Raw genomic sequence first — 25590 nt, forward strand, 5'->3', positions numbered from 1 at the left:
GAGTCCAAGGCAGCGGGGGGCAGCCCAGTGTTTTTTGTGGACAAAAAAAACACGGACAAGCCGAGGCTGGTATGTGACTTTCGGGCCCTAAATGCAGTGACAGAGCCGGCGGCTTTTCCTATGCCCAGGATTGATGATATTTTGACCAGGGTGCGGAAGGGAAAGATTTTTACAAAGCTGGACCTAAGGGGGGCGTACAACCTGATACGTATAAGGAAAGGGGATGAATGGAAGACCACCATGTTCACCCCTTTGGGGGCATTTGAATACTTAGTTATGCCTTTTGGATTACAAACAGGCTCCGCGTGTTTTCAAGCTTTCATGAACCACGTACTGGGGCCTTTGCTCTACAAGAATTGCGTGGCCTTCTTAGATGACGTGTTGGTGTATTCGGAGAATGAGGAGCAACATGTGAGAGACGTCAGAGAAGTGTTGAGCAGGCTGCAAGCCAACCGACTGTGGGTGAAACTGGAGAAGTGTCAGTTTCATACCAAGGAGGTGGAATTCCTGGGGTACCGCTTGTCAGACAAAGGGTTGGCCATGGACCCCGGCAAGGTTCAAGCGGTGCTGGAATGGAAAACACCCAAGACCAAGAAGGATGTGCAGAGGTTCCTAGGGTTTGGAAACTTTTATCGTAAGTTCATCCGCAACTTCGCCCACCTGACGGCGCCCATCACGGACTGTCTCAGCAGCAAAAAGAAGTTTGTTTGGACGGGGGAGGCGGAGCGAGCGTTTGAGGAACTGAAAAGGGCCTTCGCCTCTGGCGAACAACTTCTACATGTGGATTTACAAAAAAAGCTGAGGGTCGAAACAGACGCGTCGGACCGAGCCATAGGGGCGGTGCTTCTTCTGCAGCCGGGGAAGGAGGGGTCGGAGTGGCGACCGTGTGCCTTCTTTTCACGGAAGCTGAACAAGTCTGAGAGGAACTACACGGTGTACGACCGGGAACTTCTTGCAATTTATGAGGCCTTCCGGAGATGGAGGCACCTACTAATTGGTGCACAACAGAAGGTGCAAGTGTGCACGGACCATAAGAATCTAGAGTATTGGAGAACTGCGCGAGTGCTCAACCAACGGCAGTTGAGATGGGCCCAGGAGTTCTCCAAATTTAACTTTGAGATTTGTTACGTACCAGGCCCGGAGAACGTTAGGGCGGACGCTCTCTCACGCAAACCTGAATATTTGGAGGGAGAGGGTGTACCCGAAGAGACCCATGTCATTCCCGAGGACCGCTGGGTGTGTGGGGCGGCATTGGTGGGGCAAAGGGAACTGGTAGAGGGAACGGGGCAGGATGTATACGCCCAGGACAAACTCAGGAGTCTTAGGAGGGAGGGAGACAAACCCGGGGGTTTTGAGGAGAGAAATGGGGCGTTGTACTACAAGGGAGCGTTATACATACCTGAAGGGGAATTGAGGGAAAAGGTACTCAAGCAACTGCACGATAACCCCACAGCAGGGCATTTTGGGCAACACAAAACCATGTGGCTGGTTACCAGGGAATTCTGGTGGCCCAAGGTCAGGGAAGATGTGCGTGAATATGTGAGAGGGTGTGACCGTTGCCAACGAGCCAAGGGGGAGAGGCGGGCACCGGCAGGTTTATTAGAACCACTACCCACGCCGGAAAGACCGTGGGAGGCAGTGGCAATAGATTTTATGACTGATCTGCCCAGGTCCAAAGGGAAAACAGCCATTATGGTGGTGGTAGATCTGTTAACCAAGATGGCACACTTTATAGCCTGCTCACATGCGGTCACAGCAGAAGAAACCGCCAAATTGTTTGTGGAAAATGTGTTTAGGTTGCATGGCGCCCCCTTGAGGGTGGTTTCGGACCGAGGGAAACAATTTACTTCCAGGTTCTGGAGGAAGCTCATGAGCTTACTGCATGTAGAGGTTAATTTCTCTACTGCCCGTCATCCAGAAACCAACGGGCAGGCGGAAAGAGCTAATGGTGTCCTCCAGCAATATTTGAGGTGTTATGTTAATGACAGAGAGAATGATTGGGTGGAGAAGCTGGCGTTGGCAGAATTTGCTTACAACAATGCAGAGAACGTGTCCACGGGAATGAGCCCTTTTTTGGCCAATCACGGGTGTCATCCCCGAGCCTTCCCAGGGGGGGAGGGGGAGAACTGGAGCGTTCCAGCAGCAGAACAGTTCGTTGAAGAAATGGAAGCGATCCATCGCCAACTCCAACTTAATTTAAACCGGGCGAAGGAGGAATATAAGAGGCAGGCAGACAAAACCAGAAGGGAAGGGGAAAGCCTTAGGGTGGGAGACCAGGTGTGGCTGTCCACCCAAGGCTTACCATTTAAAGGAGGTTGTAAGAAGTTAAGACCCAAAAGACTGGGCCCATTTGAAGTCACGCAACAGGTCAACCCAGTGGCTTTCAGACTCCGGTTACCGAACCACATGAAGTTGCACCCAGTGTTCCACAGATCGTTGCTGTCACCGTATATAGGGGACAGAGAGGGGAGGGTCAATAGGGGACCAGCGATGGAGGAAAAAGAACACAGCTACCATGCAGCGGAGATCCTAGATTCCAGGTGGAAAGGAGAGCAAGTAGAGTATTTGGTAATGTGGGAAGGGGAACCGGAGTCGGAAAACACCTGGGTCAGGGCAGAGGATGTAGATGACGAGGTTCTAATTGAAACTTTTCATCAGAGATTCCCTCGAAAACCCCAGCCAGTGGCGAGGTTCCGGAGGGAATACTTCGCCACCACAGACGAAGAAGAGGAGTTGGAGGGGTTCTCTGATTCCGAGGTGGAGGAGGATTCAGCGAGTCGGAACAAAGACCGATGGAGGGAGATGTTCGAGACGTCGGAAGATGAAGAGGATTCGTTTCGGGGTTTCAGCTCCTCACCGCCCAGAGGAGAGGGAGGGGGCGGGGGGGAAGGGGGCCCTGGAGGGGAGGTGGATGTCAGGGAACTGACCTCAGAGGGAAAGGAGGTGATAGGGCTCCCAGAGACTGGGAGAGACTCAACAGCCAAAGCAGGGACCAGCAGGGGGAGCGCGGGGTCTCTGGAGGAGGATCTCAGGGATACTGAGAGAGATGCAGCAGCGCAGGCAGGAAGCAGGGGGGAGAAAGGGGTGAGAGACACGTCCAGTGAAAATAGGGGGGAGGTGTCAGAAGCAATTGCAGGGAGACCCATGCTTCGTCGGAAGCTGTCACGTCGTGAGTCCAGGAGACGTGTTTCCGTTAAGGAACTTCTTTGTTGGAGGCGTTTCCGCAAACAGCCACTGTCGGACTCTAACAGTGACTAGAGCAGACATGTCTGAGGAGCTCTGTCACACACAGAGGTTTGTGGGGCCGCACAAACTCTGAAGGGGCACCATTTTAAGCACAAGCAGCTAATCATCCCCTAATATTATCTCAAGAAACATAGAAGCCAACATTTAATGCTTCATCCTATGTGTCTTCCCATTAGTAACAACAATTTCTTTCTTATACCTCGCCCATCTGACTGGGTTGCCCCAACAAAAGTGGAGATCCCTGATTTTCCCCAGCTTTAGGCCCCTCAGGAGCTATAGGCCCTCAACCTTCAGGGACAGATGAGGGGATCATGATGGGAGCCATAAAGCAGCAGCAAGAAAGCCCAAGTACACTCCCCTCATGGAAGTTAGGATCCAAGCTAATGTATGCGCAAAAGTCTCCAGCTACAAGCCATTTACCCAAATTTCACACACTTCAAAAGATATGCCCATAGGATAGATAGCATCCCTAACTGCTCTAGAACCAAGGAGTAAAAGCAGTTGTTACCTGCAGCATGCAACTGATCCGCAAGCTCATACAGCAGTTTAAAGTTTTCTCCACTCTTCAAGCCCCGTCCTTAAAAGTAAGGTAAGAGGTTAGATATGTTCCAGTGCCTTGAAATCTCTGAGTCAGACTAAATACATGACCGTAATAAAGTTTCGTTGTACGCTCCACCCCACTGTCGATTTTTGCAGTGCATTCTGTCAGGCACACATACACATCCCAGCCAAGGAACAATTCATTTTCCAACTGAACCTTATCAGTTTATCAGTCATATGAGACTCAAGGTCAAAATGCTCAGAATAGGAGATAAATATCCTGCTACTGAATGGTTCTGTATTCCTTCTATCTTTTCTCTTCAGTACAGTCTGTGGTTTTTGGCTCTGTAACTGGACATGCTCTTCAGAGTGAAGTTCTGCACTTTGCCTGGAGATCCAGCAAGAATACTGGGCTTTGTAACCATTTTATGCTCTAAGAACTTCAGTAAAATTTTACTGAAGAACTTCTGCTTCCTGTGTGTGTGTTTTCTTACACTGGAACTCCATGGGATTTCACGCTACTCTGCTACTTTTGCCCATGCCCTGTTGTGCTCTTTTCAGGCATGGAGCCAGGGGTGACTGGTTTTTGTCACCAGCCTTAACATGAATGTTGTCTGTTTGAGATTAATGTAATTATTTCTTCAGAATGATAGAGGGTTACACATTTATTTACATATCTACCATAACTGAAAAAATGGAGGAATTAGAGCATAGTAACTTGCACTTCACTCCCCCTGCTGGCTTGAGAGTTACAGCTTTCAAGTAGAGTCGTATCTCGGAAGTCGAACGCCTTGTGAGTCAAAGGTTTTTGCTCCCGAACGCCACAAACCCAGAAATGAGTCTTCTGGTTTGCAAATGTTCTTTGGAACCTGAACGTCCAACGCGGCTTATGCGGCTTCTAACTGGCTGCAGGAGCTTCCTGCCACCAATCAGAAGTCGAGCCTAGGTTTCCGTTCAACTTCCGAGGTACAACTGTAATAAAGTAGAGTACTGTTTTTTGCTATTTTATTTTTTCCTGAGATAGATGTGATAAACTAGTTGTGCTATTGTAGTATAGGCATCCCACTTATGCACGTTCTAATCGCACATGACCATGTATATGCGCAGCACCAGTACATAATTAAATATATAGAATCATAGCAGGAAATGGCAGGAGAGAACTGGAGAGTCCTTGTGGCTTGTGAGGAGACCCCCTCCCCAAAGAGGACATCCAGTGAGGGCAGAGGAAGCCCCAAAGAGACTGGAGGCGCAGCGAGGCTTTGATTACGCTGCTCAGTCTCTCTGCCTAATAACTGACAAGTGGGGTAGACAACAGCAGCAGAAGCAACCACTTTTCCACATGTCCTCCAGGTTCCAGCCAGCCCCAGAGCTCCAACTCTAATGGAAAAAAGAGGTGTGGAGAGGGAGTGGGGAGAGAGGTGGACAGCAGGAAAATGTGTGCGTTCAGAGGCTTTTTAGAGGCTGCTCCTTTTACGGGATTTTACTTATGGGGAGGGGCCTGGAATGTAACCCCTGCGTCACTGCAGGGGACACCTGTCATGCATGCCTTCCCTGTAAAAGGAGATCACTCTTCAAACTAAGCTTTTCTAGCATTTTTATTATTCATGCTGATTACAAGACAAATGCTGATATTTACAGTTCCTTTACTTCATCCAATCCCACACCACTTCAATGAACTGTACACTTTCTCATTTTCCAGCTTCCAACTACAAATTACTGGTCAGAATTCTTCAGGTATGGTAGAAGGTACAGTGGTACCTTGGTTCTCAAACACCTTGGTTCCCAAACGCTGAAAACCCAGAAGTGTTCTGGTTTTTTGACATTTTTCAGAAGCTGAACGTCTGATGCACTTGTCGGCTATTGTTTCTGGGGCACCTGCACCAATCAGAAGCCACACCTTGGTTTTCAAACATTTCAGAATGGATTAAGTTTGAGAACCAAGGTACCACTGTATTTGGCGCTTTTGTATTTGCTTTTTATTTTGCATTTTTGTTTTTGAGGCTTTTTCAGTTAATTTGTTTCTGTGACTGTGTGGAACCCAGTTCAGCTACTGATTGATTGTATGACTGCAGAAATGGATAAAAGCCCCACATCCAAACAGTGACTATCATCAGTGCACGTAAGAAAATAATAATAATTTTTATCTTTATCGTCTACAATACTGTATTATTTATTTTATAGCATAGTACATTGATTATTGCTTTCATTTTATGGATCAGTGGTCTCGTTAGATAGTAAAATTCATGTTAAATTGCTGTTTTAGTGGTTGTTTTTAAAAGTCTGGAACGGATTAATCTGTTTTGCATTACTTTCTATGGGAAAGCGGGCCTTGGTTTTGGAACGCTTTGGTTTTGGGACTTCCGGAATGGATTAAGTTTGAGAACCAAGGTATCACTGTATAACAAAGTTTTCGTTATTTTCTACTTTGCTAGAAATTTCACCACTAGTTCATCACAATTCTAGCCAATTAGCCACTACTTACCACCTGAAACAACCACCTTCGCACTAGTCAGTTCTGGCCGATCACTTTTTGTTAACTTTTGTTCGATCCATTCAGACTGACCAGCTGGTGAAGCTGCAGAAACTGTTTATATCAAAAAGCAAAACAAAGAAAAGACACTGAGCTTTTGAAAGGTACAAAGTCGTAGCCATAAAAACTACCTCCATGCCCAAACACTGCAGTATATGCGATATTATATATATCAGCTCATCTTACATCTTTGCATTAATAAACAAAAACATGTTAAAAATTATTTACAGTCCAGTCAATAAGAACAGGAGACTCTTAATCCCAGAGTTGTATGTGCTCCACCTCTGGCCAAAGATTCCTGCAGCGCAGGGGGTTGGACTAGATGGCCCTCATGGTCCCTTCCAACTCACTTTCTGTACATTTAATTAATGGGGGGGGTTGGGCAAACCTCAAGTAATTAAAAAATTTAGCAGACCTAAGCTGCCGCCTTATGCCACGTCAGATCGCTGCTCCATCTATGTCAGTACTATAAACACTAGGAATAGGGAACTTGTGGCCCTCCAGACGTTGTTGGACTCCCAATGGCCATCAGTCACAGGGGACAGGGACAGGGGTCAATGATAATGGGAGCTGTAGTCCAGCAGCGTGTGGAAAGCCAAATGCTCCCTTCCCCAGCCTACACTGATTGGCAGCAGCTCTCTAGCATTTCAGAAAGCAGTCTTTCACAGCCCTTCCTGAAGATGACAGGGTTTGAAGTATTACTGAACTATAGTCCTTCCTCCATTTAAATAACGCAATAAAAAGAAAACATCAATATGGTTATACCGCTGGATGTTAATATGAATTCATTCAAAATATACCAAGACTTAAATAGGATTTTTTATTTATTAAATTTCTATCCCACTGTTCCTCCCAAAAGAGCCCAGGGTGGCAAACAACAAGAGATAAAATAAAAACAACTGAAACTGAGACTGCCAGAAGGAAATGTACAGTGAGAAACAGCATGGTAGTAGTGCATGTAATTGTCCTTTAGATGCAGGTAACTGATCTAGTTTACACACACAAATGCCGCCATGCGTTTTTGCCCGTCAGAAACATTAGGGCTCATATAGCAAATAAATCAACACGTGAAGTCACTAAGATGTTTACTCAGAAGTAAGTCTGAATTATTTCTACTGGATTATTTCCAAGTATGCATGTCTATTATTACATCATGTCTATTATTACATCAAAGCAGCCCAAACTAGGTTTTGAATCAGTTTACAAGTGTTTTATATGTGGTTTAGTAAGTGTTGCCCTTTTACTTCTTTTACAGATAAGCCCCTGAATAAGGCTTACAGACTGTACACAGTTATCCACAATTTAGCCTGTTGCAATTGTTGTTGTTGTTACAGCATGCAGTATAGTATACTATGCAGTCCTTCATCTGAAGATCACAGGGTAGTTCACGACACGAAAATACAAAATAAGAACATAAGAATTCATAATAAAACAAAAACAAGAATACAGGCATTTCTAACTCTCCATGACAGAAATAAAGCACATCACCACCACAGAGGAAACAGCAAGGGTGAAACACCACTCAGTTTAAGATATGGTCTTGGTACGGTTATGTGATGCTTTGGCTGGGGCAAAAGTAGTGCATGCAGGTTAATGGAGCATGAGCTGTAGAAGAGACCTGGTGTGATGCATACTTTGGGGGAAGGGGAATTTTACTTTGGCAGGAAATGCATTGGGCTAACAGAATAACAAACATCCATCCTTTCCAGCATCTATGGGGAAAGCCTCTCCTTTTTGTTTGAATCAACTGAACCATTCAAAATGGCTTCACAATTTTGATACAGTAGTTTTACATGTAACCTGACCCAAGACGGCTACAAAAAAAGAGATATCCATGTGGAATAATTAGAGGACTCTAGGAGACAAAGAGTGGCAAAGTGTAAAAAGGGAAGAATTCAATAAATGCAAACTTATGCAACTTTGTCTTTTTATTTGACAATAATGTTTTTACTCCAATTTCAACTTGAGAAGGAAAAAAACTCAGACAAACTGAACACTCACCTTTCTCTATTGTAGCACTACCACCACTCATTGATGCAGCCTCAAAGGAAGTACCTCGTACAGAGAACACCTTTATTTTTTCATCACACTTCACAGTGCACAGGGCATTTCCTACAAAAAGACCACACTTTCTGTGTAAATAAAATTGCAAACTGCAATGATCAGCTGCTTTTAGCAGAGGGCAGTAATGCTGTTGCTTAGACAAAACAATCCTTTCAGGCAGGAAAATTTAAGAGACTAAAAAATGGACTCAGAATAGGTTTACATTTCCTTGGTGTCACAGAAGAATTTTTCAGTAAGACACAGCAAGGGTTCACCTTCCCTGGTGTCTCAGGCATGCTGGTGTAGTGCACACCTGGCATCTCAAGAGTGAACATCGCTGTCGCTTCTGGACAGGGGGAGGGGGCAGAGTGAGGGCCTGGTGGTGCAGCCAGTCCAAGGTTCCTGCTGCCCTGCCGGCACATACGGAGTTCCCTGCACCTCGTGCCGCCACTCTTGGTAAGTGGCAGAGACACCATCAGGAAGCCAGGTGTGCAACACCGCCAGGCCCTGGGCACCCCACTAAGCACCACTGGACACATTCAAGTTTTCAGACAACTCATTAATACTACTACTTATTATTTATTAAATTTCTCTACCACCCGTCATCAGAAGATCACAGGGTGGTTTACAATATAAAAACACAAAAATACAAAGCATAGTACAAACAAAACCTTCAGTTGTGACCCTGATGGTGGAAAGGAAGAAGTACCAATATTATTATTTTTACAAAAGAGTTTAGCCACATCTACTAGACACCAAGTACAGTGGTACCTCTGGTTACAAACTTAATTCGTTCCAGAGGTCCGTTCTTAACCTGAAACCGTTCTTAAACTGAGGTACCACTTAAGCTAATGGGGCCTCCCGCTGCCACCACGCCATTTCTATTCTCATCCTGAGGTAAAATTCTTAACCCGAGGTACTACTTCTGGGTTAGCAGAGTCTGTAACGCAAAGTGTTTGAAACCCGGGGTGTTTGTAACACGAGGAACCACTGTATCTGAAAAAACATCCATTCCCTCAGCATGAAGGTACATCCAACCACAAAAAATGTTTTGCACAGCAGATGCATGCAGTTCCTACTTCCATTGTACACCTGACCTCTCCCTCCTATGCAGGTTTACTCAGAAATACACCCCACTGAATTCCATGAGACCTACTCCCAAATGAAATGTGCAAAGGACTGAAGGCTAAGAATGAGAGACTTGTTCTATTTCAGATGTGACATTAGTCAACCAAGATTAAGCCACAGTTTCCCAGATGGAACATTTTTAATACACCGTGGCAGAAACACTGAAGCTGCTCGCAAGGAGAGAAGTGAGCAAGCAAACCCAGTGCCTGAGCTTGGGAAAATAAAACATGGTTTATTAAGTCATTAACATTACCACGTAAACCTGCTCAAAAAAAATGCTCATGGCCATCCACTGACTCCATGACTAAGAAACATTTGCTCAGAAAGTGGTGGTGAGATATGAACAAACCTGGGCAGCAACACTGAACAGGTTCACACAGTCCATGCTTAAAGCATGGAGGGAAAAAAGCAGGCAAACTATCTCCATCCCCACTAACCCCCTTGCCTATCACCCACTATTCCAACACGCAGCACAAAACCTCCAGATAAACACCTGGCAAGTCAAAGGCCTACACTGTCTAAAAGATTTCTAACATAACAACAAACCTATACCAACACAAGAAAAACAAGACAAACTCGGGGACAACCAAATACCTTGGCTAACACATCACCATGCCTTTTTAAACAATCCAACAGTAAAATCAGCAGCCACTAGGCCCTTGACTACTTTCGAAAACCTTCTCCTGACAGCAGAGGGATACAGTAAAGGGATGGTATCCACAATATACAAAATACTGCTCCAAAATCCTACAAACCCCCTTGACAATGGGAGCACAACATAGGCTTTGAAATTAACCCACCCAATGTACTAGAATGTGGTCTAAACCTCCTTCCAAGTCCATATCAGCTCGCTAGAAAAGCTAACCAATAAACTGAAACTGACATGGGGGCAAATAGAAGAGGACGCCTTCACCCCAGTATGGCTCCCCTTTATCACAGCCAAAAAGATAACAACAAGAACCCAACAACAACATACAAATCAATCTGGCTTACCTGACCCAACAAGCCCCGTCCCCCCACAAATGCAAACAAACCTCACTGTAGCCAACCTCGGACAACTAGCCATACCCTGCTCCCTAATACATCTCACTACCAAGGAAATGTAATAAACAAATAGTAAGAGAACCTACCATACAAGAGAATATAAGCGTCACCACCCCACCCCTCCTCTCCCCCCTCTTCTTTCCAAACCTTATACTGTACTCAACACTAATGTCTCAAAACAAATGTAACTGATTTGTAAGAAAGACTGTACAACCTGAAAAAAAGAGACAAAGCATGTACTTTTGTAAAAGTAAAAAGAAAATATTTAATAAAAATATTTTTTAAAGAAACAAACAAACCTGGGCAGACTTTGTAGATGGATGCTCACTGTGATTCTCATTCCAAGGAAATGAAGTTATGTTTTCAAAAGAATGTTACAAGCTCAGAAAGTCACAACTGCCATGAAGAAACTACTGACAAATTTGGTTTGCATTTGAAACGAGAAAAGATTAAAAGTGCTGCACTTTTAATTCCTTCAACCATACTTTACAGGTAAGTTATAAAAAGGCAACTCTCAGAAATAATTGATGCTTTTTATGTCATACTACACCTATTTGTTCTTCGGAAAGTCTGCCAGTAAGAGACCTACTGCAGTCCTAAACATGTTTCCTTGCAAGTCCCACCTCCTTTTGCGTCCAGGATCCGTTCCGGAGCCCCAGGCGCTTGATGAAAAGGACGCTTGACAAAGCACCGCTCTGTGCATGCGCGAAGCATGATTTAGCGCTTCTGCGCGTGCTGCAAACCCAGAAGTAACCTGTTCCGGTACTTCCGGGCTTGCCGCAGACGTTGGATGAACTGGACCCTAAACAGGGCGGACTCAAAACGAGGTATCACTGTAGTATCAAATTATTTCGGTCACAGACCAGCATAAGAAAAAACATACAGATAAACTGAACATATAAGACTTAAAACAGGTAAAGAATAAAAACTAGTGATTAAAAGGTGATTAAAACTAGTGATTAAATATTATGCATAACTTTAACATATAGAACAAGGATAAACAGTTAAAAGCGATTATAAGGGAGGGAGCGTGAAGGAGCACAGGTCTTGCATTTTGGGCCTAGTTTGTTGTATAAACCATCCTTCGGCGAATATCCATCAAGGCAGCACAAAATCTAGCAACTGAGTATGTAACATCTGGGTAGACCAATAATTAAAACCTGGGATGTTAAGTCTCCAATTAATTCATTAAAAACCCAACACATTGTCAATGTGGTTCTTCTCACTTGTATGTTTACAAGAGATGATGAAAGAGGCAGAAAAAAAGATATGGGGGGGGGGACAGACATTGCTAGTAATAGATAAGCACAAATAATGTAGAAGGAAATTATTAGAAGGTACATCAAAACCTAGAAGCAATCCATCAGTCTTTGAAGGCAAGGGAACACTGACAAAAGGAAGGAAATAAATCCTGCCATAACAAATTTAGAAGCCATAGAAGCTAATGCTTTCATGTCCAAATTAAATTATGAGATCAGACAAGCACGATAAGGCTAGACAAATAAGGGCAGCAAAATAATTAGGGAAAGTCAATTAAATATTACAAATAATCGTATCAATGTCTCACTAACGAAAAAAGATAACCCTATGGATTACTGAAATCAGAACTAATGTAACCCATATTAAATAAAAGGAACTAACTGAATGGCTTACAGTTTGCAAAATCTTATCAGAAATGCATTAACAGGAATACAATACATGTCAGCAGATTCTGTTAATTAAGAAGCTATATCTGGTTTCTTGGGACTTTGAACTACAATCCTGCAGTACTAGGGATGATCCTATTAGTTGCGTCAGAAAAGCCATTTCCACTTTTCCTGTTACCAAAGCGATGTTAGATGCCCTAATGCAAACCTCTATAACAGATTGAGGTTGAATCCTGACAAGACAGAAGTACTCTTTTGGGGGGATGGGGTGGGCTGGTGTGGAGGACTCTTTGGTCCTGAATGGGGCAACTGTGCCCCTGAAGGACCAGGTGCGCAGCCTGGGAGTCATTTTGGACTCACAGCTGTCCATGGAGGCGCAGGTCAATTCTTTGTCCAGGGCAGCTGTCTACCAGCTCCATCTGGTACACAGGCTGAGACCCTACCTGTCCGCAGACTGTCTTGCCAGAGTGGTGCATGCTCTGGTTATCTCCCGCTTGGACTACTGCAATGTGCTCTACGTGGGGCTACCTTTGAAGGTGACCCAGAAACAACAACTAATCCAGAATGCGGCAGCTAGACAAGTGACTGGAATGGCCATCGAGACCATATAACACCAGTCCTGAAAAACCTACATTGGCTCCCAGCACGTTTCCAAGCACAATTCAAAGTGTTGGTGCTGACCTTTAAAGCCCTAAACAGCCTTAGCCCAGTATACCTGAAGGAGCGTCTTCACCCCATTGTTCAGCCCAGCTCTGAGGGCCTTCTGGTGGTTCCCTCACTGCAAGAAGTGAGGATACAGGGAACCAGGGAGGGGGCCTTCTTGGTATTGGCGCCTGCCCTGTGGAATGCCTTCCCATCAGATGTCAAGGAAATAAACAACTATCTGATTTTTAGAAGACATCTGAAGGCAGCCCTGTTCAAGGAAGCTTTTCATGTCTGATGTTTTATCGCATTATTATTATTATTATTATTATTATTATTATTATTATTATTATTAAACCATTAATTCTGTTGGTAGCCACCCAGAGTGGCTTGGGAAACCCAGCCAGATGGGCAGGATATAAATATTTTTTATTATTATTATTACTATATATGGTATACAGACTGACAACACTCACCTGCATAAATTGTCCTCACAAATGTGTCAGGAGACTTTATTTCAATTATGTCTGAGACAGGAGCAACATCAAGCTTAGCTGCCACTCTGGGAAGAAGATTCTAAACAAATGAAACAGATAGAAGCAAATGTTGCTAACAAGTTATAAACCTGCATAACACTGACTACTACTCTAGTTTTATTGCTAAAAATTACAAATTGAGACAATACACTAAACACGTATCTGGCAAATGAAAGTAATGGAAGCGCTATAGAAGCAGCACACTAAATGTTTTAGAAAAGTCCTGTATATATCAATATGCAATAATTACAAGTCATAATTTATAAATTAGTTTAGGGATCAATCTCTTTGGAACAACAGATTTGTGGTGGATGTCATATATGCTCACCTTCCCAAAAGCAGATGCCCCGGCACAGATGTGGGTGTAATTAAACTGCTTCTGGGCTGCCAGAATCAATGGAGTCAGCTCCTCTGGGGATGAAACATATTGGTCAAAACACCTTATATTTTCCATCACAGTGGTGACTGCAGAGAATCTTAATGACAAGCAAATGAGTCTCACCGGGCAGAAATCCTTTGTATGCATCATGCTGTGAGACAAGAACTTTGACAACCCCTTGCACTTTGCTCAGCTCTTGAGCTACCTGCAATGGAAAGGCTTATTGTCACTATTTGTGCATGCAAAACCTTACTGCTGTGACCAGATGCTACTGGCAAGAGTGGTAAATAAAAAATAAATAGTAAGAGAAGACTCCCTGGGCTGATAGAGCATGAGGGGGGAAAATAATGCAGCATTCTGCTTTAACACTCTCACTCTCTCTGAAGTGTCATTCAGACACATGCTTCAACATATACTTTATTTTGGCTGAAACCAGCACCCAAGCACCAAGAGTCGAATTGCATTCCAAATGCAAAATTAGCATAGCACTCAAAAAAAATCAACCAGATTTTGACTGATATATGCAAGTTTGAGATTCTCTTTGCCAAACTAGTTAACCATTTTTACTGGACAAATCCTTAGATTTTGTTTCTTGGTAATTTTTCAACTTTATCATGGTAGTTGTAGATAAGAGAAGCTGCTTTTACAATTCCCAAACCCAGCATATATTTGTATTTAAGCATACATTATATAAGGACATCAATCCATTACTAGGTGATTTGCATGCCTATAAACAACTGGATATATCAGTTGCTCAGAGAAATAAAAGCCAATGGAACAACTGTCATAAACGTGGTCTCATTTATCATCACTAATAAGGTGCCTATCCTGAAAAGGAAAAAAAATGATATTTGGGCAGTCTTTTAAAAAAGATCAGGCATGACTATGTTCCACTGATCTGAATCCCCACCCCTCCTTCCCTCAAGGCAGGATACAAATATTTTAAACAAATAACAAGTTCAGAATACAGAAACCATACTTCCCTTCCTCCTCCCCTTTTCAATGTTTTTACCTTTTCACAATTGGAGCCAGCTACTAAACATGAAACGTCCCCTCCAAGACGCTTTGCTGCAGTGATGGTATTTAATGTAATAGGTGAAACAGCCTCATTTGTGTGTTCGGCTATTACTAGTGTACTCTGAAACCGGTGAAGCAAGGAGACCTTTAAAACAAGAGAAGAGGGAAGAGGGTTTAACAATAACACTTGTAGCTCTTAAATTCAACTAATCTGTTGGTGAAGTTAACATTGCAGGCATATGCACCTTCATATCAGATGTCCTTGCAGAATCTCTGAGTTTTGAATGATATGGTATGAAATCACGTAAGTCAGCAATCTTATCTCGACCAATAGTTTGTTTAGAGAGCAGGTGCATTTTCTGACACTTCTGCCCAATCCCCTCTGTTTAACTAGGATTTTCCATGCCCCAAGACCCCTTGTAATCCAGATGCTAAGGACATACCAGAAACAGCTGGGGGCAAAACATACTCAGACAGCACAAGCCAGAAGGTGCATGTTCTTACATTAGTTGTTCCAAATCCTCCCTTCAAACCTTCACCCCAATATCTATACAGCACAAAGATGCTCCTCCCCAACTATGTCAGAACTGCTGGAGCTCTAGGGCCAAAGGTTTCCTCCCTAACTTGGTGGGTCTTTCTCCACAACACTCCCCAACCAATGTGCAGATTCCACTCACTATTCTCAACTGACATTTGCAATACACGCTTAGCATACACAGAAGGTGTCACTGAACTCAATTTATGTAGTCATCCAAGACAAATTGTTATATGCAACAATGAATTAGGCTACAATTTGTAACTATGATCAGAAGTGTAAAAGTTCCTGTAAAATTCTTCATGTTCCAACTTAAGTATATTAAATCACATCAAGGAGTCAAGGATTTTTAAATCATTGAGGTGAATTGCCAGTAACAAATTACTTACTGCCAATATATATCAAAAACCATATTTTTGATTATGTTTCATAAATCATTTTTCATAAAAGTTACAAGCATGTATGGACTGTTTGATTAATAAATCCATGCTTTCATGGCAAAAAGCCCACACCTGCTAAAATTTATAGTCCGGTCACAAGCAAAATGTGCAGAACCACTGAAAGATTAGAGTTTAAGATTCCAAAGTAAAATGTATTTTAAAAGAAAATCTGGTGTTTGTTGGAGGGAACATACAGTCAGAGGAATGGTTGTTATAGGATAAGCTTCAGTCTTCCTATAACAAGTTTTGTAGCATAGATAATTATCTATTTACCAAAAAAGCATAATGTAAACTTCTTAAAATAAATCCGAAGAAGCAGAAATGCTCTTTGTAACTTAGTCATTTAACAGGGTAAAAGGAGGGTTTGATTTATTAATATTTCTGAGATTACATAAAAATAAATCAACCTCTTCACTATTCCTTCATGTGGAACATAACAAGGACTTTCCATTCATTCATTATTATCATCGGCTCATGCAAAATGGTTTTTTTTAAGTGTTCAAAGAATTGAGCCTTCCCTTGGTAAGTGTGCTGTGAATTCCATTTAAATCTGATGGCATACCTATTTATAGCATGCTCCAAACCCAAGACCTGCCACGATGAGCGAGTTTGGAACAGGCAGATCTACAGCTGAGCCCAGGCTGAAGTTATTCATGTCAGTTCAGCTGGAGATGCTGTGGGGTAAGTCCTCTATACCAGCTCAGCCAAAGCCAGTTGAACCAAAGCCAGGTTAAGTCCCCCAAAAGGATGTCCCAGGAAGAGGAGGGTTGGACAGCGCAGGGACAGACTTGAACCTATTCTAAACCCCTGTGCTGGGTTGCTAGGTCATGTGACTGAGGACCCATTTTCAGGTTGTTCCTTGCTCATAGAATAATGAAACTGTAGAGTTGGAAACAGTGTTAGAAACTCAGATATATAAGCTAGGTGCCAAATGGCTCCTTAAACCAGGATTAGAGTCACCAAAATGGAATGCCTAATTGCCATTTTGGGGCCAGACGGTTTGAAAGGCATATTTTTCAATACAACTTTTTGTTTCCTGAAATTCATTTTGATTGTGCAGAGAAAATATAATGGATACAATTCTATAGGGTGTGAAAACAGTCCAGATCCAAGGATCCCTAGACATGCACCTCCAGGTGGTGAAGAGGTCATGCGCCATCCTGGCACCCAGGCATCTCCACTTGGTCACAGGTGGCCAATAGCCAGGTTCAAAATGCACCTGGTGAATTTCCAATGTTGGGTGGAAGGGACCCTGGGGGTCATCTAGCCCAGCCCCCTACAATGCAGGAAAATCAATGGCTCTGTGACAGGTGGTCATCCAACCTCTGCTTTAAAGCTTCCAATGAAAGACAGTCCAGAGCTCTATGTTCCCCAGAGCACAGACTGAGACTTCCCTTGCCTCCAGTGTGAACCCTGCCTTGCACTATATTACTCCCTAGTTGGGCATAGCTGCATCATAGAGCACAAACACGGCACAGCCATAAGGCCCCCTGGACGACCCTGGGCCTGTCCCTCTCTCTCATCTGACCTACCCTCAGTGGATGGCTGTGAGGATAAGATGGAGGGGGGAAGAGCGGGGGAAAAGAACCATGCATGCTGCCTTGAGCTCACTGGAGAAAAGATGTGATATAAATGTAAAGTATAAATACCGTAGATTCCGGCGTATAAGACGACTTTTTAATCCTGGAAAAGAGGTTAAAAAGTCGGGGGCCACCAGGTGGCGCATTGGAAGACGGCCGACAATAACATCTCTCCGACCCACACGAGGTAATTAAGAGGCTGCTATGGGAAGTATGCAGCCTTCCCGCCCCCCCCCCCAAGGAGATGGGGGGGACTGCCTTGCCAGCGGTGTCCATAATTCACCCCCAGATTCGAAAGAAGGGGGTGCGGAAACTTGGCACAAGCCCTCGGGTGAAGTCGGCTCTTCCTGACACTGTCTCCAATCAGCGCACTGGTTCGCTTTAGCTCAAAATATATAATTGGAAATATATAATTGGAAAGAAGCTAAAGCACATACATCAAGCGAAGAGTGGGAGTAAAGACTGCTGATTAATGGATCTCTGTGAGCGAAGCGATGGGCGGGACAAATCAAGTGATGAATCACCATTAAGAGACTGGTATGTTTGGAGTGAAACGGAAAGGGGGTGGAGGAAAAAACCTTCTTTTTTTTTTGCCTTATGTGAGTATTAATAACCCTCCACCCCAGAGAGAAGAATCGTTGCAATTTATTAATCACAAGCAGGAATTCAAGAACTGTGTGGAGTGAATTATTGATCAAAGAGAGGATTGGTAAACATCGGAGAACGGAGGAAAGTTTTATGACGCAGTTTTAAATGGCGTCTCGCTAAGACAGGCTTGCCTAAGAAGGACGGGGGGAGGAGCCCTCTGAGATATGCTTGGCAAGCCTGGGGAAATCAACGGACAGACTGAGGGAAAGTTCTTTACCGAGGTGTGGAAATGGCGTCTGTCCTTATGTGATATGATTTTTGGAGAGTGTAAAACCCACACAGAGGATGTTTGTTTTCAACCCGCTTGTGAAGATTATCAGAGATCACAAAGAAAGGAATATATGATAACAACAAGAAGATGAGGAAAGTAACAAAGATACTATCTGGACAGAACTGGATAGAACTGTCTAATTAAAGCAGCAATATAAGTGATGCTTGGACCCCTGTTCGGAGCTTGAAGTATGGGTACCCCCAACAAAAATTTAAAAATCTGACTGTATAATTTGGAACTAATGTGATTTGGAAATAATGTTATTTGATTGGCCTGTTAATAAAAATTATATATATATTTTTAAAAGTCGGGGGTCGTCTTATACGCCGGCTACTACCTCCGAGGCAGCAGTGGGTGCCGGGTGTCTTCCTCTTGGCACGGAGACTGCCACCCGCTGCTGCTTTGGAGGCTGCCGAAGCTGCCGCAGCAGCAGGCGGCGGGCTCCGCACCGCACCAGCCAGCTTCCTCCTGCCCGGCATATAAGACTGGGCTTGTAAGACAAAACCCCAAATTGGCACTGCCAATTTGGGGGGTCGTCTTATAGGCCCAGTCGCCTAATATGCCGGAATCTATGGTATATATTTTATCCATCAAATTTCCACACTTAGATGATCATATAGAAATAAAATCAAATATTTTAGCTATTCCAATGTCTTTAAACAATTTTTAAAAGCAACAATGGTGTTGTTTCAATGCTGTTCTTCTCCTTAGCTCAGAATCTTTAAATCTTTCTGAGTATCTTTCTGGAGATGCCTGAAGTGGAATTTTGGCCAAGCAGCAGTTTGGACATGGTGTACTTGGCACACAGATCCTCACCGCTTCCTTCTCACTATCTCTTTCCCTGAACATTTTTATTACCTATTGTACCACCTTCATTTTCTACTACATTCCTGTTCCTAGTCTCTCACTACCAATACTACTACCACTACAGCTCCACATATACAATGTCCTATAACCATCATTCTTTGCAAGGAGCAGAACAGAGTCATCAGATTCTCCCATTCTACAAATCACTGCATTAATACATACTCTTCCCTCTGTCTCAAGGACATGTAGGAGCATAGGAAGCCACATGCAGCCTTCTCTATCCAGGTTTCAGATCCCCCACTTCACAGGCCACATCCTCACTGCTTCATGCCTCAAGTAATTTTGCCTGACTGGAATGCATCCTGGGATAAAAACTATTACTACATTATTATTATTATTATTATTAATAATAATAATCATAATAATAATGCTTCTTGTAACACTGCATTAAATTCCACAAGATAGACACTGCTGCATTGCTAATATTTGAAACTGTGTTCTGCAAACTTGTGGAAGCCCATTTTGTCAAATGAAACAGACCTCTCTCTTGCTGAAAACCTAGAGCGGCCCTACCAGTCAATGAGCTAGACTAGTATGGTATAGTAAGACTGGCAGGATAAGATCAGAGTGCCACATTAAGGCAACTGTTTCGAGATTTAAGCATTTAGCTACTAAGACATTGCTGCAGAAACAGGATGTGTACAATCTGTCCAGTTTCAGACACTGAACATTTAACCAACTATTGCAAAGATTGTTCGTATTTCACATGACATGTTGAGTGTCATATTTACACATGTACTAACCTTAACCCATAGATGTGAACCAATGGGTCCCACTGCCTATTGATACCAGAGGACCATGAACAGGTTACATTTAGGGCTGGGCAATATATTGCTATAGCGTCCAAAAATGAAGTTCATTTCATGATATTGTTTCATAATTTTTGACCTGGCAATATGTTGTGAATCATGGTGCATGTGTGTGCTGTGCAAAAATCACAATGTGGGAAAAACCATGAAGCCAGTCAATGCCTCTACATAGTTCCATCCTTATTTCAGACATCAGTATCAGACTTATTTCAGATATCAGTATAGCTGGTGCTATATCACGAAGTTGAAAATCAGCTCCATGGTTATTTCAGACATTGTGATTTGCAGTATATTGCATACTGTGATGTTGAAAACCAGGTATCACCCAGCCCTAGTTACATTGGCTAAAGAAGAACAAGAGCAAATCTCACAGAAGTGTAAAGCATGTATGTACAACTGTACATCAACTAAGAAGGAAAAATAATTTTACTTGTGGGGGGTCCCCATGTGTTTGGTGGAACAGAGGGAATAATGGGGGTGACACTCTTGAGAATAAGACATCTCACACACCAGTGGTGGACAGATCTGACTTGGAGGAACTACATTGTTTAAACTACCGGTAGTACAAGGTCTACCAACCATACTCAAGTTTAGGAGACAGAAGACCCACCCCGCAAAGTACAAAGTGCACGAGTACATGCTCAGTTTGGGGGGGAAATTTCAGGACCAGAATTGAGCTCACAGCCCCCGAATCTTTTAGTAGCTGCTTTTGTGACGTAACAGTGAATCAGCAATTGTTGCAGAGCTCCCGCAAGCCACCCAGAGATCAACCAATCTACATTCTGTGAACCCCGTTTCCCACAATATTATCATGAAAGCCACTCATGCAGGCGAGTGAGTGGGCTGGCAAAGGAGGAACACTTTATCTGGTTTCTGGGATGCTTTAAACGTCACACACATATGAACGAAACTCATATATAAGAAACTTCACATATATGAAACTCTTGCTAAGAGGTTAGTATCCTGCATTTTCATTCTGACTGCAGAGGAGAGGGGAGTCCACTTTTCTGCAGCCCACATAAAAACAAGACTATTAGCCTCTTTGGTTACGGGGGGCGGAATGTGCAGGTCAGGAACTTTTGTGGGCTTATTGGCAATGCTGAAATGTAAAAGAAACACACCGAGAAACACCTGGCTTGGGAGACGCAGGTTACACTGACATTTACCCCTGAAAGGAGCTCCAGGCTGGTTTGCCTCCTCCTCCTCCTCCTCCCTATTCTCATTCTCCAGACCCCCCTGTGAGGCGGCCGCCCAATTCCCACCGCCCGCCCCCCCCCGGCCCTCGCTCCCCGCCTGGATCCTCCCCGACCCTCTGCGACGCCAGAGCCAGGCCGAGGGAACCAGGCCCCGGCGCGACCTTGGCCCCAGGCGGCCCACCCGGCGGGGAGGCCGGGCGGAGCTGCCGGGCGGGAGACGGGCGCAAGACGACAGAGGAGGAGCAGGAGGAGGAGGCCGCCGCCGCCGCCGCGCAAGTCCCGCCACTCACCGCCCTGCGCGCCAGGCGCTGCGCCCTGAGGAGCCCCGGAAACATGGCGGTGCTGGAGCCGCCGCGTCCTGCGCCTCAGCCGCCCCAGAGGAAGCCCCGCCCCGTCGCCCACTCGGAGGAGAGAAATCTCGCGAGAGCTCGTGGAAGGAGGCGGCCAGGGGCGCGGAGGGGAGGGAGCGAGGGCGGGCTTGGCGGGGGGGGAGGGGCGCCCTGGCTCTGATTGGTCGGCGGCCGGAGGCCCCTCGGGCGCAGCGCGGCCCTCGCGCGGGCCTCTCTCGCGGGGCTGTCGCCGGAGCGCCGCGTCCTGGCCGGTCCCGCCCGCGGAGCCGCGCGCTCTGGAAGCCGAAGGCGGGCAGGCAGAGCGGCGCTTGGCTCCGCCGCCCGGGCCCAAAGGGCCTCCTCGCGCCCAGCTGGGCCTCGGCCTCCCTCGCAGGGCTGCGGTGGCCGCAGCGCCCGGCCCTCCAGGCTGCGGACGGAGCCCGGGTTCCCTGGCTAGAAGCCGCCCACGTTAGTGAGCAGACCACCACACCTTGCGGCCACCTTGGCGGGCTTCTTATTATATTCATGTATATCTCCTCCCCCCCCCCAAGAACTCAAGGTGGCTTACTATTAAAACAAACAGCTTAGAGCACACAAAAAGCAATCATTAAAAACAAGGATTGGTACAATTAAAATACATATAAAAAGATCACATACAGGTAGTTACAATAAAAACACAGCACCAGCCCTTTCCTTACACATTGACTGTGAAGTAGACCCAACTGTCTTCGTCGGATTTCACACATGCTCATTGCCATAGACTCATTTATGCTTTTCAACTTATCATAAGTACCCAGCTTGTTAATCAAAAGCCTGCCTGGTGCAGCTGGTTGAAGTAAGTGTATGTTGTCATGCACACTGATGGTGCAATAGGATTATTGTTTTTTAAGATTTGTACCCAAGTGATTCTCAAAGTGGCTTACCCAAAAAACAAACATACACAATTCAGCCCAGCAATGCTCTAATCCGCTGGCTGGTGTGTGCCCTGCTTCAGCTCTGCAGGTCAAAAATAGTATTTTTAAAATGATTAAACATTGGCAACCCACACACAAAACAGCCTAGTGAGGACTGGGTATGTACCAGGAGCTACAGGGAAAAAAGTTGGAAAAGAAAAGGTGGAAATCAAGAGGGGGTGAAGGTGAATTGGGCTGTGTGAGCCCCTAACACCAATAGTATTCCAAAGGAGGCATGGTTGCCTTGCGGGCCGGAACCCTGAACAGAATGGCTGTTAGGGGCTGAGGACATCCTGCTACATTTTGATGCATGTCCTGCTTTTAATGTATATTATTGAGTACAACAATCTTGGAAAGGAAGGTCATTATTCCCATTGTACATATTTTAACTAGGAAACCATGTGCTTTAAATGTGCAGGGGTATGGAGGTAACAAATTGTCATGAATGCACAATATAAAGGACATCTGGAGGGGCTCTTAGCAAAAGCCACGTTGTGCACCCAGGGCTAAGCTGAGATTTGGACCCAGATCTCCCATTCGGCACCATATTCATTAAAGACCACATCAGCTATTGCAAACAGAGATTTGGGGAAGAAAAGAAAAGAAAGTTTCAATGTGGCTGATACGGATTGAGGCCAAGCCAGTGCTCTGTTGCAAGGAACACATTAAGAACCTCTGAAACCTGATGCAGCTTGAAGGCAGTTTGGGTTGGATGACATGGAGCACAGCTGTGGGCTTGTCAGCCAAGGTCAACACAACTCTGTTGGCCCCGTGGGTGGGGGAACACAAAGGAGTGCCCATTCTCACACCTGGCCGGGGTCCACATGGTTTGTTTCTTGGTTAACCATACTTCCTCAGTCCCCACAAGGCGTTCCTGCCTCTTCATAGCCTAGTCAGAAGTATCCTGTATCCCTGAGCAAGGACCCTTCAGGAAAAACACAAGAGCTTTTGTATTCCACTTTCTTGCATGTCTACCCAGAATAAAAAATGCATGGGCCTTTGGTTACCAAATTGAAATGAGGTCTCTCTCCCACCCCCTTCAGCCAATTTCTGGAAGCTGTGCTTGGCATATCTTGCCAGAACCAAGAAACCCAACATTTGTATCTAAGTGGAACATACAGTAAATCTCTCCCATTCCCTCTGCTTGCATCTGCTTGAAACTTGGAGGGGGGCCTCCTTTTCATCTGTGCGTAGGTGGCTGGAACAGGGTCAGAAAGACCAGACATTAAGCTTCTCCCCCCCCCTCTTGCCCCGCTACTGCAGGGACCTGCCAATTGTCTAAGTGACCCAGCAACTTCAAAGACCAGTCATGCAACACCAGCCTAGTATGGTCTCCCCATTTCCAGAGGACAGATTTACTACTCCTTCAGCCGACGCCCCTTCCAAGAGCCAGCACAAGCCCCATTAAGTCTGCAGAGCCCATTTCAGATTTGGAGGCTCCTTCACTTGCCTGCGTGATTTATGAGCTTTCAGGAGTTTTTAAGGAATTGAGCGTCTTTAACTTGGGATTTGAATTTCATTGGAAAATATGAAAGTGATTAAGAGGATAGCTCCTTGGAATGTGGCTTGCGTTCCAGTGCATGGAGAAAGCAGATGAGACAGATCAATTCCAAAACCAATGACATGCCTAAATTTACTCATGAAACTCAAGAGAGACAAGAACTGGGCACAACTGCAGCCGCATGGGCAGAGCTGTGTGCTTCCACAATGTTAAAGGGCTATGGTAGCTTCCTGGGTTCAAAACCCAGCAGATACGATTGCCACCCTGCCTGTGGCATCTCAGAATAAGCCACAAAGGCCCATCTGCACTATCTATTTAAAGCAGGATCAAACCACTTTAAATAACCTTGGCTTCCCCCAAATAATCCTTGGAACTATAGTCAGTTAAGGGCGCTGAGAATTGTTTGGAGACCCCAGTCCACCTTATGGAACTACAATTCTCAAAGTGTTTTGACAACCCCTCTCTTTTAGCCCTGTGTGTGGACAGGCCATTTGTAATAGAGACAGCTTAGTTTTGGCTACATAATGATGTGGGGCCAATCCAGCCATCCTTTTTGTTGTGCATTCGTGATGATTTGTGCTCACGATGCTGTCGGGGTGGATAGATGTGATCCTGCTTTCAATGCTGTTTGGGCCTGCAAATGTTTCAGGATGGCCATGCTGCTTTGCTTCCAACCTGTGCTTGTTCCATAGCTTTCTGATGAAATCCTGTCACTTTCCAGGCCACAAATGTTGGGGGGGGGGAGGATTGTCTTGTTTTTGCTGCACTGCACCACAAGAGTGCCCCTGCAGACTGCAATAATGTTGTAACACTGGGGCACCACAGAACAACTAATAAAGCTGAATGGGGTGTGGATGGTCCAGTATAAATCCACCACAAATGTGCTTTTATTGTGTCAATGACACATTGCAGAAGTGCACCCACAAAAAGGCCCTGTCCTGAGGGGCCCCTGACATTCAGGGAATGAGCGAGCTGCCTTACCATAGAAGGGGAGTTTTGTTGGGGGAAATTTGTTTTTTAAAAGTGATTGTTTTGTTCATTTGTTTTCTTCTTTTTTAATTAAATTGTTTTGTTTTGTTTCATATAGCAATACAGATGTCTGGGAGATACAGAAACTATCAATGGCTTGCCTGTTTGACATCGAACAGTCCACAACTTAAGAAAGAAAATAATGCAGAAGGAATAAATTGTTCTTTCACAGAGATAAAAACAATGCTATGAATAATAAGAGCATGATTCCATGGAAGCACAGCAGAGTCATCAATAATTAGTCCTGGAATACAATCAAAACTAGATAACACTATACTTTGTAGGAACTAGGGTTTTTTTTAAGACTGAAGGTTCTTTTTTAAAAAAAAAATCTGGATGTGTGTGTGAATGGCCAGTTCAGGGCGAGCGGCCCAGTTTTCCCCCAACAGCACTTGTTATAGATCCTTGAAAACATTTGAGAGGCACTTAACAGCATGTATCTGTCCTTTAGTTTCAAATCAATTGGATCAATGTGGCGAGCATCATGAGGCCATATGGATTTGTGACATGCACCCATAACCCTTGCAAACCAGAAATCAATTAATGACCATCTTCTGTCCATAAAGTTTCCTTCTTTTGAGATAGATAACACGTTGTGAATGTTCTCCAGATTCATAGAATCATAGAATTGTAGATATTTGCTTTTTGTCAGCAGAGCACAACGTTCAAAATAGAGATAAT

The 25590-nt window shown here is 44.5% G+C and overlaps 1 protein-coding gene and 1 long non-coding RNA gene across 2 annotated transcripts in view; one reads left to right on the forward strand and one right to left on the reverse strand.

Annotated features, from left to right (window-relative positions):
* ETFA (electron transfer flavoprotein subunit alpha) overlaps nt 1-21556 on the reverse strand; it is a 39328-nt gene extending 17772 nt beyond the window's left edge. Inside the window, exons 1-8 of the mRNA XM_082238416.1 lie at nt 21388-21556; nt 14747-14896; nt 13858-13939; nt 13684-13766; nt 13296-13395; nt 8318-8428; nt 6269-6370; nt 3755-3823 (exon numbers count right to left, since the gene is read on the reverse strand). Of these exons, the coding sequence (XP_082094542.1) occupies nt 3755-3823; nt 6269-6370; nt 8318-8428; nt 13296-13395; nt 13684-13766; nt 13858-13939; nt 14747-14896; nt 21388-21432 (742 nt within the window). The 5' untranslated portion in view covers nt 21433-21556. The remainder of the gene's footprint in view (nt 1-3754; nt 3824-6268; nt 6371-8317; nt 8429-13295; nt 13396-13683; nt 13767-13857; nt 13940-14746; nt 14897-21387) is intronic.
* A 453-nt stretch (nt 21557-22009) lies between these two features.
* On the forward strand, nt 22010-25126 carry LOC309541017. Its single transcript, XR_014223616.1, has 2 exons — nt 22010-22261; nt 24968-25126. It is a non-coding gene; the product is annotated as an uncharacterized lncRNA (long non-coding RNA).
* Nucleotides 25127-25590: the final 464 nt, after the last annotated feature.

Source organism: Podarcis vaucheri (assembly GCF_965113315.1).
Source record: "Podarcis vaucheri genome assembly, chromosome: 9".
NCBI classification, from domain to species: Eukaryota; Metazoa; Chordata; class Lepidosauria; order Squamata; family Lacertidae; genus Podarcis; species Podarcis vaucheri.